Here is a 16395-nt window from a genome sequence, read left to right on the forward strand (position 1 = left end):
GTACACTTACTCAAGTAGCCTACTGTAGCTACTTCAGGTATTAAGGTTCCTCTCGGAATCAATTCAGTCAAAATTGAACACAAATACATAATACATAAAAGCTGCTTAGAAATCATAGAAAATGACATTCCCTATAACTCCAGAACTTGCCTGAGATTCATTATGTTTTTACATTTTCTTCAGTATCAAAGAAATGAACATGTTGCTTATATGCTTTTCGTGCCATCAGTTTTTTCAGGGAAAACTCTTTCATCGGTAGTTGCATGTAATACAAGGATGCTGTGCACCCAAACCCAAACTTTATTTCATGAATAGCAATACAATATAGCTATTAAATACCACTATTACACTACAATATGGTATATGACAGCATCATAGAAGTATATGGCTATGATTCTATCATATAAATGTGATATGATGGACAAAACCATTTGATTATTTATTTAAGTTACAAAATAGACTTCACTACCAACCTGGCGGAAATGCACTGAGGCTAACACACTGGATCCCTGGACTGTTGAACAAATGTCAGGAAATATCTGGTTTAAATATCAGCATGGACTTCAGAGGGGCAGGTATGACTGTGGGCATTTTGCTGTGGAGATTAAGATAATAAATTTCCCACAAAAGTACAATCTGTAACAGGGCTACTATACAAACCAAATCTTTGTATGAAAATATAAACTTCTATGATCACAAAGATTACATTAAAGTCAAAGACATTTGTTTTTTGAAGTAAATGTGTGCAGCCACTCAACGAGCATAGAAATAAACAGAAAGGGAGTTGGCATTCATACAAAAGAAAAACCTTAACAGTTGCTGCAAAGAAACGTTTTGTTGCAGAACTAAGTGATCAGCAATTGGACTTTTCTCCAAATGTTGGAGAGTTTTCACTGAATTTAGCAAACTCCCCTTTGTCAGAGAAGTGGGTGTTCACAGAAAAAAAAGGTATTCATCAGAGTATGAGAATGCACAAAAATCAATCAAGAGAGAGGAATGATCAGGGTTGAAAGGGCTTATAATTAAAAGTCACAAAATAGTTCTGAGACAGAATATCAGCCCACATAAAATATATTTTACGGTTTAAAATCTTGTACCCTGAGGCTGGAACCGAAACATGCTTAACTCTTGTTCAGTTCACACCTCTGACACGATAATCTGCACTGCAAGATTAAACAATTTTGATTTTAAATTCTAGTTGATTAAATACATCTCAGGACAAAACCACTTACATGTTGCAAACTGGAACCACATCTTTGGTTACAAAAAAAGGCATCCCCCCGACCCCAACAAGAAACTACAGTGTCTATCAGAAAGTATTCACCTCCTTTAGAACTTTTCAAGTTTTATTTATTTAAAACTTTGAATCACAGTAGATGTAATTAGGATTTTTTTTTTTTAACACTGATCAAAAGAAAAAGACATGATTAAGTAAACGGAGTAGATGTAACATAAAAAAAAATTTAAAACAGCTGATTGCACACATTGATCCCTTCACTACAAGTTCTAATTCATCACTGGTGCAGCCACTTTTTGACTGGTTGAAAGAAGATGAACTGTGTGTAATCATTGTGTGACAAGTTATTTTAGATTAAATTTACCTGGATCCAACAGATAATCAATTTCCTGGCAAAGACTAAAAATAATCAGGGGAAAGACATAAGAACATTTCCAAGGCACTAGATAACCCTAATACGATTATAAAAATTGGAGTATGGCACAGCTCTAAAAATCATCCTCAACAACTGAGTGGGTTGAGAAGACGGGCAAGGGCACTAGTGAGACCATAAAGAGCTCTCACTAGTGTAAGCCAAACACGGCACATCTGCAGAAACACACTGTCCTCATCATAAGCCTGGTGAGGATACTTACAACAGGCCCATTCAAGGCTTGTGAATGTAGAGTGTAAAACAAATAAAATTTAAAGAAATCATGGAGCAAACTCCAGCTCTCTATGTGAGAGAACTACAAGATTTTTTTTTTTTTTTTTATCAAACTAATGACCCGAAATATAAAGCCACAGCTACACAGTGATATCTTTAAAATAACAATGTTAATGTCCTGGAGTGGCCTGGGTCAGAGTCTAAGACCTTAATTCAGTCCAGAACTAGCGGCAGAACTTAAAATTTTGCTGTTCACTCCTCATTAAACTGACACGCATTACATACAATAACAAACATGCCCAGATGTGCAAAGCTATCCACATACTCACTTGCCAGGTGAATAGTTGTGCAATCAATTTTTGGGTTTTTCTAATTGTAATGAATTTAGATCAATTTGTAGACTTTTGTTTTCACTTTAACATTAAAGTAGTTTATTCTATTGATCAGTGACAATGAGAAATCATAATTACATCCACTGTGATTTAATGTTCTAAAACAATAAAAAAAGTTTGCATGGGGTGAATACGTTTTGTAGACATATAGTCATGACATGTAGTCACTACAGATGCCCGTTACATGTGTTAACCGTTGAGCCTTGACAGTTGAGTTTAGGGAAGCTGAAAAAAAAATTATGAAAAAAAAAAATGGAGCTTTGTAGATTATTCATGACAATCTCATAAATATGAATCTACACCAAGGCCCACTGTACACACAAAAATCCCCGTAAAAAGCAATACATGTTCACATTAGATGTAACACACTTTAACAAAATAAGCCATAAGTACATTATACAAGACAGCAGTGAGATATTTGGACAATATATGAATATTAAGCAGGTAAATAGTCTCTTAACACAGGATAAAGAGCTTCACCCAGGTGGAGCGGAGCCTCAAAACAGTTTGTTTGATCCTGGTGACAAAGTGACATAATGCGTGCTGGGCTATGTTGTGATGTGATGTGATGTTGTTTTGAGACTTTTTTGGAAGTGGATCGCTTTAACTCATCCTGGTCTTCATTTATCTCAATGCAGTCCAAAGATCCCGGTTTGTGTCGTGATGCCAGGATTTAACTGTGACACGTCTTCACTCACTGGATTTAGGCAGTAACACTGATAGTATAGTGCAAACTGGACAGAGCTGCTTTTTCCTCACGTCAACTTAAACAGGTGCAAATGCTCAGCAGGATAACATTTAAGACGAGAAATAAAGGACAAAAACATAAATATCAAAAAACCTTTATCAGTATAAAAAGTAATAAGGTTATTCATGTAATCAATAGTCTGGCAAAAAAAGGCCTCAGAAAACTTCTCGAGTTTTTACAAATTAAGTGCCTGTGACAGCGTCCTCAGACAAGCGACTCCATGCTCTCTGCAGGGTCCGACTCGTCTGCAATCACCACCAACCCATTAGTGTCCATGGGCATGGGGCTCAGGCCACACTCTCTGTTACTGACCAGGCTGAGCATGGCTTTGTAAAGGTACTGGTACTGCTCCTGTGCACATAAACATAAACACACGACAAATTAACATTACAGATCACAGTCTGTAAGGTGTCAGATCATGACATTTCTTTAAAAACTGCATTAATCAATATTTTTGATACAAACATTGAATGAAATGACTGATGTGAAAGCTGTAGCCGCTTGTAGTGATGACCCCAACTGTGCACTCTGGATTTGCCTCTTTTAGCTCATTGTTTTGGTTTTACACCCCACACAATTATTGCATGGTTTGACAAATCTCATAGACCTCCATTAGACAACTGTCGGAAAAACTACTACCTGCCCAGCACTTAATGGAAGAAAAAGAAAGTTACCAAGTGACCGCTGAACATAGTGTAGCATTTAACAGCTAAAGCCCCAGATTATCCTGATATTATAATCAGGAGTTGGTGGAAACCAAAAACTGAGCTGAATATTGGACTTACTTTTAACAGCTGACAAAAACGCGACTCCAGATGAATGCTACCATTGCTCTGTGTCTGCTGGATGAAAGATTGGTTGGCTTGTCAGCCATAACAACGTAAGCTAGTGTTGGGGGTTGCTGTGTATATGCTGTGTTTTTCTGCCTGCTAGTGATAAGAAATTGACCAATGCAGCCTTAAATGGTGCAGAAAGCAGCATTCATTGAATGTGGATGCAGCAGAACAAACTGTAAACACAACATTGACACATTATAACCTAATGAAGTTGATATGGCCAACGTGCTAACTAACAATTGCCTATATGAACTTCCAGCAGATCTGGAGCAACATTAGCATTCATTTGTGTCCACCTGACAATGCCTTTCAGCTCTGTTTTGGTCTCCACCAACTCCTGAGGGACAAATTAGTCTCTTTAGCTGCTAAATGTTCCACTATGTTCAGCAGCTAGTTGCTAACTGAGTCTGTCTGCCGGTATTTTAATTTTATGTTTCACTGTTCCCAGTTGTTAAAATGCTGACCCCAAATCCCTTGTGTTTGTATTTGACAAAAAAAAGAAGAACTTACTATATCAGTGAAGACTCCCGGCCTCATGATATTGATCATCTTAGCCACCTGATAGATGTCAACGACCCCCTCGTTCTCCAGCTGCTGGGACAGTGTGGTGAGGGCACAGAGCATGCCTGCTGACACGGCTCCATACCTGTGTGGAAATGTTCAAAATCAGCTCTGTGGGAAAACTGCTTGTCTAAACTGTCTTCATGTTCAGGTGGTCTTAAACAATGTTACATCACACCTCCTAAATCCTTAGTTCAACTCCATCACACATGGGCTGTTTTCTTGTCTGTAGTTTGTGTTAAGATCCCTTCTTCATTAACTAACTGCAGACTGTAAAGTTATTGCCATAATATCCTCGCAACCCAACAAGTAACTGTCACTACAGTATATGAAAGGATAGAATGTGTGAGGTGAGCAACTACTTCCATACAGATTTTTAGCAATTAGCATTCCATCACATTAACATCTTGTGTAAATAGCTGGGGAGACAGAATGGCCTGTTATTTAGGCTGTGACAAATTTAGATACAGCTTTAAGTAATTGACGGATGAAGTGTGATTGATTATCAGGACCTTCAGTGACGGAGACTATTCAATTAGCTGATGTTTTCACTAACAGCAGCTGAGGTGCTAAAGGCACAGAGGTCTGTGGGAAAGACATCAGCTTGGAACAGTTGTGGACGTTGTTATGGTTGCCTGGTTACTTAGAGACTTCAAAGTGGTATTTTTATTTATCTTGGAAGTTGCCTGCAGATTCTCAGTGCTGGCATACACTGTAGAACTCTCAAACTCCCAAGCCATGGAGAGCACTCCACATTTAGTGGCTTGTTTTCCATCCTACGAGTGCAAACACTTCAGTTTAACAAGGACAACTCAAAGGTACTGTAATTAAACATCTCAGGATTCTGTTACCACTTCTGAACCCTTCAAAAATACAGATCCAGGTGCAGCGTTGAAAACAGTTAGCAAGACCGACAACGTGGGACAAAAATCAAATGGATATTAATTTTAAGAGTCCTGGACTAGTCTATGACTGGATCTTCGGTACAAGTGAACATTCCCTTGCGCTGACAGAGGACAACATAGATTTAAACACGTAAAACGTACTCATCGTGCACAATGGTGGGCCCATCTCGAGTCATGGCCTCCTCCTTGATGACACTGATGAGCTCGAAGGTGCTGCTGAGAGGAGCATCGGGGTTGGGCCATTTAGGGCACTGAAAATGTCTCACCTCCAGAACATAGTCATCCTGTCACACACAGGAGAGGAGTGTCACTCGCATACACATGACAGAAATAATGCGATGCTCGTTTAGGTTTGTACATATCGAGTCATAGCAATCAAACACCGCAGTGTAATCCGCTGCATGTCACAGCTACTGTATGCTAATGCCACTCAGCTCTATGCTGCCGTGTCTCCTGATTACACTGGACCAATTGACTCACTTTTTAACTATATTATAATTATAACTATAATATATATAGATATTAAGGCCTAGATGTCACAGAACAAGAACAACCAGGACAAAACAGAGGTGCTAATTATTGGTTCAAAGGCTCAGAGAGAGAAATTGAAATCAAAACTAAATATGGTAGGACTCAACCCAAGGCAAGAAGCAAAAAATCTAGGAGTAAGGCCATTTCTCTCTGAGAAACACAGAGAGACCAATGCACGGTTATATTACTAGCAGTTAGACTATTTCAAAATTATGTTGCAAGAGTGCTGACTAAGACCAGAATGAGAGCACACATTATTTCTATTTAAGAATATTTACACTGGTTACGTTAGAGTTTTTTTTTAATTGATTTTAAAATTATTTTTAGAGTTTATAAGGCACTACATGGCCTCGCACCAGACTACATCTCACAAATGTTTTTAGTTTACGAACCAGAAGTCCCCACAGATTTTCCAGCTCTTCTCTTTTAGCTGTTTCGCAAAGCACAACAAAAACTTTTTGCGATGCTGATTTCAGCCACTACGCACCGAGACGTTGGAAACAGCCTGCCGGAGGATCTGAGAGGAGCTGGAAATATTGAAAAAACCCTAAAAACCTTTTCTTTTCAGTCTGGCTTTCACGTAATGTCCTATAACTTTATGTTTTTAGTGTTTATACTTATTTTTGTGTCTTATAATTTCTATGGCTTTAGTGAGATATATATATATATATATATATATATGTTTTTAGTTATTTTTACAACGATGTATACGGTTTTATTTATTTTATAATGATTTATATTGTTTTAAACATTTTACAGTTTTTTATCCTTACTAACTTAATTATCCATATTTTATCAATATTTTATCTATCTCTGTTTTGTCTGTTGTTTTTCAATCGCTGTACAGCACTTTGAATTCCATCTTGTTATGTTTAAAAGGTGCTATATGAATAAAGCTTGATTGATTAATTGATGTCCTGTCTGCTGCACACTCTACCCAGCGCCACCCCTCGTCTAAACCAAACAGAGTATTTCCAGTAAGTAAGAAGGCACACATTCAATCTCCTGTTGTGTGCTACATGTGTGAAGGGGAAACTCCGGACTATGTCCTGACCTGATTCCTTGGACATTGAGTTGATATGTAAAAACAGTTGGTACGCTAAATGTGACAAAGCAGAGCTCCCGGTACCTGTGTGGCCTCTAAGATGAAGTCGTGGATGATGATCTGCTCCTCATTGGAGAGGCACAGCCTGTCCTTACTGATAAGTGTGACAGTGAAGGCGATGCAGTTCATGGCCTCCTCCCGACTCGGCCAATAAACAAATTCATCCTCAGCCTGCAGGGAAGCAACAGAAATTCCAACAAGGTATGTTACAGGTACCTTTTATTCGTCAAACTATCGCTAATTCCTTGTTTTATTGGTTTAGCTGTTATTATACTTTCCGTCTGCATGTAGGGTCAAGGTTGATTTTGCAGTAAATTAGACATTGTGGATCTACTGTAAAGGGCAAATAAAACAAAACATAAAGACCACAAGAACATAATTGTGTTTCAGGGTAACTTACCAGGCCTTGGTTGTCAGGCAACATGACAATAATTTGAGCGTTGTGGTCCCAAATCATCCTCCAGAAGTCTGTGGTGGTGTGGGGTAAAGGATGCTGGGTAACGATGAACTCATTACTCCTGAAGTAACCCTGAGGTGACAGATGTCAACTGTTAGCCTTTCTAAAGCTCAGATCACTCATACTGATGTATGACTGTGAAAGCTGACAGACTACTGATCTTTCTAAGAAATTGTCATCAATAACTGTCAGACCTGTCAATAACATTCTTGAAAAAAAACAACAACACAGTGAGCAAGGATAAAGCAGCCAGACTATCACACTATACCATTACGTAGGATGCATTAATGTAATCTGTTCCTTTCATTCCAGGCAGAGTGGTGAGTCCGACCCTTGCTCGCTCCGCTGAAAAGAGGCGGAGAGATGAAAAAACACTTTAAATCACAAACCCAGGCCTCTATAATATCACAATGGCTGATAATGCACACATTTATTACCAGTCCTTGCTGTTGCTATAGCAACAATTACATCCCCTTTCCCTGCCAGGGTGCAGGGAATGCATATACAGATTAATTATAGGATTATGGAAATAGATTCTAATTTTGGAATACAAATTGTCTCTAATAATTTGCAAACTGAAAAATAGAAAAATGTAGAATACTACAAGTATGAAAAAAGTAGGAAAAGTACACAGAACTGATTTTATTTGTAGAAAATGCTTTTAATAGTGTCCAAATGTAATTGTATCCTTCAAATTTAAAATGATTCTTGCTGTATGACTTCTTTCAAGACAGCAACCCCCTACAACTTTCTATGTAAACCCACTATAACCAGCCCTCTTGACACCCATGAATGCAGACTCCAGTGGCTTTACATGTTCTACATGACCTCGGTTCTCCAAAACCTCAGGTCCACTGCAAGTCTGCTGTGGTAAAACAGATAAGACACTCACAGGGAACCACTGAGGAATTGCGGTTCTTCTCCTTGTTGCAGTCTTTGTGGGCACTAAAGCACTCCACAAAGCGTGCGTTGCACTGACTCAGCAGCTGGTGATACAGAAAGCAAAGACCAGAAGATGAAAAAATCTGATTTTAGTCCTCAGAGTCACTGCACATTTAAATCAAACATGAAAAGTAAGATACAATGTTGTTTAACACCCAAGATTAACAGCAAGTCTTTCACAATAATAATGAGCATGTGAAGCTCAGGAAGAAGTGACATTATGTGCGAGCAATTCAATTCCCTCTCCTGATGTCGACAGAGCAGCAGCTTGATGAAACATTCATCAGGCTTTGCATAAGGCAGCAGGGGTGACAGACATGACTTTATTACAGCCAACATCAGAGACACTTTCAATCTATTCCCATCAGGAACTGGGAAGCCACCGTGCATGTTGCTAACAAGCTTCTGATCCATTGACAGCTTTGATTTCAGCTGGTGATGCCACTGCAGATGGTGACAGCTCGTCTAAGTGGACCAGTCAGACTCCCAGAAGGTTTACTCACCCTGAACTGCTTCTCCAGCAGTGTGCGGCCTGTCGAGTTGGGCGTGAGGATGCTGTTGACATAACTGTGCAGCTGCCAGGCGGGCACCTCTGTCTCTCTGCTCATGATGGCCTCCATTAGAGCGTCGTGGATGAAAACATACTGCTCCTGAGGGGAGAAGGAGGGTATTGAGACCAAAAATGTTTAATATTAGATGATGAAATAGATAATAATATGAACAAACAGACAAAATGAAAAATACATAACCCTGTGAAAAAGTCCAATAACTTTTTTTAAAATTCAGCTTGCTATAATAGCATTTTATTTCCAGCTTTTTTTATTCTAGGTAACTTTTATTTAACTCCAGCAGTTTTTCACAGGGCAGAGGCAGTTATGTGATTGGATGTTTACTTATCCAGATGGAAACAACAGCCAATTACAGCCAGTCAGCCTGTTTTTGATTGATCAAACCGTCAAAGACAGTGCTGACAAGTGACATTAGGAAATAAAATTGTGATGAAAATCGTCGTTGTGAAATAATGGCCTGAAATCAGGGGCAGGAGAATGACTCAAGATCTTTACTGAAGTAAATAGTTGCAATAGCACAGTGTAGAAATACTCTTTTTGACTGGCATGGGGTACTTTCCATAAAATCATCTCTCAATGCAAATCAAACCAGCTATTAGGCTAACTGAAATAAAACCATGCCAGTCTCTAGGTATGGTGAAGGGTATGTGATGATGTGGGGCTATTTTAATTCCAAAGGCCAAGGGAACTTTATCAGGATGCATAGTATCCTGGATCCATGAAATAACTGGCCTTAATAAAAATCTGCCTGCCTCTATGGGAATTTAACATAGGGGTGTACTTATTTATGCCCCCTGTATTTTAAGGAAGAACATTTATTTATTTACGATACATTATTCATTCACAAAGAAAATTGGTGTCCTTAAAGATTGGATTTTTCCTCATTTTTTTAATTAAGGCATTAAGATCAATTTCCTAAAGATTATTTTTTTATTCCTCTTTTTAGTCAACTTTAGCATGGGTGTCCTAATTTGTTCACATGACTGTATATTATTATTGAACATATATATTTGAATGCATTAACGTGTTCATCACATTAATATTGAAGCTGCTATAAAGGACAGGGCATTACTAGGACATTTTATTACTTTATATACAGCTTAATTTATAATAATAAATCTTGATTTATTAGTTGATTATATTTTGCATTAATCATTTGACACTACAAAGTAACATGTAACCAAAGCAGTCACTTTTATATGATTTATTAGAATTCCAATAATTAACAACCAATTGTGAAATTAACTTGGAAGGCTATTTGGAACTTTATAGAGGAGACAACCTAAATAAAGCCAGAAAAACATGACATCCCAGTTACAGAAAGTTGTCTGTGTGTATAGATCTGATAGTGAAGGTAGGAGGATATAGAAATAATTCTCTAGTAGGTATATAATTAAATACATAACTTTGACCTGAGGACAGCCAGTATTGACATTTGTCTGTTTGGATAATAGTTTGTAATGTGTGCTACAATGTAATTGCAGCAAGTGTGATCTTTCCTGAGCCTAGAGTATCAAACTGAATAGCTTTCATAACTCCCTATCCATCGTTAATCATACATTAGCTTTTTAATGTAAAAGAAGGAATCCAGTTTCACAACACAAGGGAGAAATCAGGGTTTCTTACCTCAGTCTGAACTAGGTAGTTGCGTTGTGTGCGGATATGTTTGAGAAAATCCAGGACGCTGACTGTGCTTTTGTCCTTGATCTGTTGTAGCATGCTGTCAATGACAATGTACGTTCCTGTGCGCCCAACCCCTGCACTGAGGAGCAGAGCACAAAGCACAATGAGCATAATGGAAGGCCCATAGAAAGACATCGGTAGGCGATTTGTTAATTTTTAATATGGGGGATGGCCCAATGGCAGCACCCTATTGATGAGAAGACTGGCATTTTAAGTAACCCGCTATATGAGCTATAGTTTAGAGAATATAATAGATCCAAGATGAAACTGACAGTAAGGCGGGACATAGAGACCCCCCAATGTAGCAGACTTTATATTTCACAATTATTGTTTACTGTTTTTATGATCTCGACATTTCCAACCGACATTTCCAAAGAAAAGAGACGGAGGGACTGTGCTTTGTGCTGAAGCTTGTTGCAAGAAGCAGTCAGCTGTTACACAAACTCCTGGGCATTTAAGGGCTTGTGTTTTTATTTACCCTCATTTTTTTTCTTGTGGCAGCGATAGAGACATTGATCTTTCCTGTTTACTGTACGGGACTCTCACACCGCCTCAAAACGGACTTACAAGTCTGGTTGCATTTCTCCAAAAGTTGAATCCATCTCAACTTCTCGCCGCAGGCTGCCGCGTTTTTCCCCCCGGCACCACCCTTCAGCCCCCACTGCCTAAACCCACTTCCCCCATTCAAAATCAATGGAAAGATGTAAGATGGAAAAGTTTTTGCCAGAGCGCCTGATCTAGTCTGAATGCGGCCTTAGACTACTGATATTTCAGAGCCATGGTCTGGGCTATAGATTCTAACTTGCACAAACCTCAGATAAAGTCAGATAAAGAATCAATGAGTCAGGCTGACTAGAATAACATATTCAAATAAACAATCATATCTGCCCATGCATTCTCTCTGCTAGTAGGGGTATTCAAAGAGGTGCAGTTAGAGAAAATGTAATTAACTTGCGTTATGAATCAGTGCCATTGATATTATAGTAGCCTAGTAGGTGTATCAACATCTGTATATAGTTACCAACTGACAGTCAAATCAAATACAGAAAGTACAATTCAATAATATTTGAACAATATTTCTTGTCAGTTTTGTTTTCACATTAAAAAAGGAGGTATTATAAAATAAGTACTCCAATAATAAATACATTCGTTCTTTTTTCATTTAAAAAAAAATAAAGGCTGCATTAAAAATAAAATACATAACAGAGAACTTAAAAAAATATGTATGTTAAAATAAAGTGCCTAATTTTAGAAATATGAAATAAAAAGTGTAGACTGAGTTTCCCTTTTTCTACTTGTTAATAACTCTGTTTCACATATTACCAGTCTCAACCAATTTCATAATAAACACTCTCAACACATCTTAACAATTGAACAGCTTTAACACCTCCTTTTCTCTTTCTTTCCCTCTTAATATCCCATTCCCTCACCTTCCTCTTGTTCAGTGAGAGAAGTGAGCTCTAGCTTGTCCTGTCCGGATTTCATTGTCAGTTTTCACATTGAACTGAAGGGATTATAAATAATAAATAAAATTGGTTGAGACTGTTAAGATGTGAAATGGAGTTAACAAAAAAGAAGAATAAGGGAAACTCAAGCTACACTTTTTATTTCATTTTTCTAAAATGAAGCACTTTATTTTAAGATGCACATTTTTTCAAAAGCTCTCTCCGATATGTATTTTATTTGTAAATGCAGTCCCTATTTTACTTTAAATGAGAAAAGAACATGTATTTATTATTAGGGTACTACTAGGCTACTTCAATATATATGGCACTGAATCATAACGCAAGTTAGACGTTATGACGTTAGGGACCTTTGCTTAAGGACATTTTCTATACCCTTTCTCTTTTTAGAGCACGCCATGTGAAATTACTTTTCTTGGACTCACTCATTTCTCCAACTGTCTCTCATCTCGTCTGTGTGTATATTTTACTCACTGACTCGAGTCGCAATGCACAGATTTGATTGGCTGAGTAGCATCATATGAGATGATTTATAACGAATGCAATTGGTCGGTGAGTTGCCTGGGCTGCTAACCCCGCAATAAAGTAGGGCTGCACAATAAATCATTTTTTTACCGCCATTGCAGAGTCGTGCGATAAACAACATCAAAAAAGACTGCAACAAATCCAGAAAGACACTTTTTGAGTTAGTTGAAAGAGTATCAGCAGAAAACTGCACATTAAAGATATAACTATCATTCGTCTTTTGGTGCCTTTTGTGTTCATTTCAATGTTCAATTTGCTCAAGAATAGAATGCTGGAAATTTCCTTTCATTTTTTTTAATTCAACAAGCAATTTGGAAGTATTTTAGCAGTATATTTAAAGCTACAGAAAGGCAGAACTGATAACACTTTAATATCTGTTTCTTACTATTATTACAAATTTTCCTCATATCGTGCAGCCCTACTGTAAAGGCGGTCTGCGTATTAGTGACCTCGGGCTAACAAGGTGGTTGGCATCCCCCCTCATATTGCCTACCGAGTAACATTAATTTAGCCCTGGAGCTCAGTAATACAGTAAATACCATACCTGCAGTGCACCAGGACAGGGCCCATGTCTGCAGCCCGAGCTGCTGATGAGCGGTTGATGAAGGTGAGGACGGGGAGGGTGTATTCTGGTACTCCCATGTCAGGCCACTGAGTGTAGTGATACTGGACCACGATGCGCTCGTTTAGCTTCCCTTTTGGGTTCCCCTTCTGACCCTAGAACATGAGAGCAGACGTGTGACCCTGGTTAGAATACAGTGCAGGCTCTTTTTTACTGTGCATGGAGGATGTTATCATGGGCTGGCTGCTTCCGTTGTTTTAGTACTGATTTAGCAACACTTGTGTTGTAACTAGGCTAAGTGGACATTTAATGCAACACTTAATCAAAATGGGCTGCACCATTCAAACTTATTCTACACAGATTAGATGTTAATAAATATTTCAAATTGCGTAACTAACTTTTGCGGCCTAACTGGACAACTGAAAAACTAGCCTGTTAATAGTATGTGACTCACTTAGATTGAAGAGTAAAACTGATAATATGGAATATGCTGACCTCACACTTGATCAACATGCTGCTTCATAATGATGTAAACTGGGATGATTTTAATTTACAAAATGTTATACCACTAAGTCTAAACACATACTTATCCATGTGTGTGTGTATATATATATATATATATATATATATATATATATATATATATATATATACATACATACATATGTGAATGAGTCATGAGTTACCTTTTTAACTTTAGTGTTTCTTATAAGAAAACGCCGCAGTGTGTAGCAAGCGTGTACTTTGGTGCTTTTCAGCGTCACCACAATATTCCCGTACTGCTCACTGTTCTCTGTCGGCCAGTACTGGTCACATTTCCTCTGAAGGACACAACAGAAACAATAAATGATATACCACGTCGGAAAAACAGTAAGGGATTTGTTTTGTATTTTTACTTCTGCAAATTAAATTAAAGCGAACCTACCCTCCCTTTCTCCACCAGGTTGGTGATCATTATGATGATTCCTGTGTTCTGCTCCCACACCATCCTCCAAAAGTCCTCGAAAGTAGACTTGAGAGGACCCTGAGCAGCTATATAAGCTCGAGGCCGGTTGTAGCCCTGAAACAGGAGAGTGGTGGAATATATTTACTGGTAAGATGCAGTCAATATTGTATAAATTACCCACAACCACTGATATAGCTGATATGGTTTACTAACACAGGTAGGTCATAAAATCCACTTCTTCAGCTGAAATTGTAGATATTTATACATTAATCAATATTGTTAATATCTCTGTTGATGTTATGATTTTGATATCTAAATCAATATTTTAATAAAGATGTCAGCAAGTAGCGCTGTTCAGGATACAAGACAGGACCATGCAGGTCAATTTCACAACTTTTCTAACACAAAATAGAAAATCAAACCAGGCCCCCATTAAGAAAACTTGTCAAGCGGTTGGTAAAACTCACATCCACGTAGTTGGCATTGATGTAATCTGAATGTTTGGCATCTTTCCCCGCCAGAGCTCGTAATTTCACCCTGCTGTGGTCATCTAGGGAGAGCATTGATATATTTATGTGGATTAATTAAAGGATGAAAACATGTTATAAAAACACTGTTGGATTGTGCTGCATTAGACGTCATAATCAGATTTTACAGCTGACTCACAGGCCACAATGTTGATGTATCTGTTTTTGTGCTTGTTGTCGGGATGATTGGAATGTTCTGCGGTGATTTTCAGGTCTGCTGTGGAGCGCTGGACCTCCTGGAGGGAGGAAAAATAGACAGAGATGGATTTTATTAAACAAGGAGAGAATATGTAATTGAATTACCCTCTCTAACAGTTACAGTGTTACATATTTTTATTTCTTAGCACAGGGCTCTTCAATGTTTTTTTAGGTCAAGTAACCCTCAGCTGAAAAACAAACGGAGCAGGGACCCCTATTGTATAAAATTGAGTTGCATATTAAACTGGACTTACAATAAAGTGTAGGGCGGCCTAAAGCCTTTACATATACCTTTAGATGGTGCATACAATACTAAGCTTTTAAAATAAAAACTGTTGGCATGATTATATATTTATACATCATGTTTTAATGTTAACATGTGGACAGTGAACTCTTAAGGTTAACTGTATCTGTGGATGGCTAGCTTATGGATACCTTAGCTTAACTTAGCTAAAAAAAGATTTATCTTTACTAATATGTTGGATTCATTTAATATTTTCAGACATATTTACATTTTTTTTCTTAACCATCAAACAATTATTTGGAGACCCCCCTGCAGCAACTCTAAGGACCCCCCCTAGGGGTCATGGACCCCCTGTTGAAGGTCTCTGTCTTAGCAGGTAAAACCAGATTTTTTTTTGTTTGCCTTACTTGCCTTATAAACAAAACTCATGATGATATCAAATGCAAAATCAAAGCCACTCAACCTTCCATCTATCATCACTTTTCTTGGCTCCGAGACTGAGTCTGTTTTGCAATACTATATCGCAGCTCTATATCCCTGAGAAAAAAACAGGAAGTTATTGTCTTCGTTCGCAGGGCTTATTCCTGTTTTCCGTCCCTAAAGTCCGCACTGAACTGGGTAAAAAGGCGTTTAATGCCGCGCCCTCCGCGTAGAACGATTTGTAAAATTGCCTGAACCTTCGTGAGTTGGTCTCACTAGATGTTTTTAAAGACATTTTAAACGACATAGAGGCAGACACATCTGGCTGTAAATGTTTTGTTCTGAATTAAATTACTTCTGGTGAACACTGTTGAATATCTTGATATTTTATGATCCTGTAATTTATTATGTGTTTTCATTGTGAATTATTAAATGTTTTATGTCTGAAACTCTGTTAATTGTGCTGCTGCCTGTCTTTGCCAGGACACTCTTGTAAAAGAGATTCTTAATACCAATGAGTATATTCCTGGTTAAATAAAGGTTAAATAAAATAATAAAAAGAAATTTAAAAAAATGGTCTTTACAGGGAAAAGTTTCTTCCTTTTTTTCAAACTTACAGTAGATTAAACTAAGGATAAACTGCATAACATAACCAGAGATTCAGTCAAGGACACTCCAGGAGAACAGATTCTTACTGCCACTAGTGCTTGAACTCAGGCCTCCAGTAAGACAGCCTTCATCTCCTCTTCTTTACTACACCACACTGCACCAACCCCCTAAAATACAACAATCATTTCTAACACAGCTTCATTGTGATGCATTTGAAAATTATGCACACAAGCTCCACATCAAATGACCCCAATTAGAAGGAATCCTCTGGGGCTGAAGCTTTTGCCTC

At 38.0% G+C, this 16395-nt stretch overlaps 1 protein-coding gene across 2 annotated transcripts in view; it reads right to left on the reverse strand.

The window, feature by feature from the left end:
* Window positions 1-259: 259 nt before the first annotated feature.
* ca16b (carbonic anhydrase XVI b) overlaps window positions 260-16395 on the reverse strand; it is a 112568-nt gene continuing 96432 nt past the window's right edge. For both annotated transcript variants that reach the window (XM_031287695.2, XM_031287696.2), the window contains 14 exons: window positions 14775-14871; window positions 14576-14658; window positions 14088-14222; window positions 13849-13983; window positions 13145-13317; window positions 10556-10691; window positions 8864-9010; window positions 8311-8404; window positions 7687-7763; window positions 7362-7490; window positions 6986-7132; window positions 5467-5609; window positions 4370-4505; window positions 260-3374 (listed from right to left, as the gene is read on the reverse strand). In XM_031287695.2, coding sequence (XP_031143555.1) covers window positions 3228-3374; window positions 4370-4505; window positions 5467-5609; window positions 6986-7132; window positions 7362-7490; window positions 7687-7763; window positions 8311-8404; window positions 8864-9010; window positions 10556-10691; window positions 13145-13317; window positions 13849-13983; window positions 14088-14222; window positions 14576-14658; window positions 14775-14871 — 1779 coding nt within the window. In that variant the 3' untranslated portion in view covers window positions 260-3227. The remainder of the gene's footprint in view (window positions 3375-4369; window positions 4506-5466; window positions 5610-6985; window positions 7133-7361; window positions 7491-7686; window positions 7764-8310; window positions 8405-8863; window positions 9011-10555; window positions 10692-13144; window positions 13318-13848; window positions 13984-14087; window positions 14223-14575; window positions 14659-14774; window positions 14872-16395) is intronic.

Source organism: Sander lucioperca, chromosome 6 (assembly GCF_008315115.2).
Source record: "Sander lucioperca isolate FBNREF2018 chromosome 6, SLUC_FBN_1.2, whole genome shotgun sequence".
NCBI classification, from domain to species: domain Eukaryota; kingdom Metazoa; phylum Chordata; class Actinopteri; order Perciformes; family Percidae; genus Sander; species Sander lucioperca.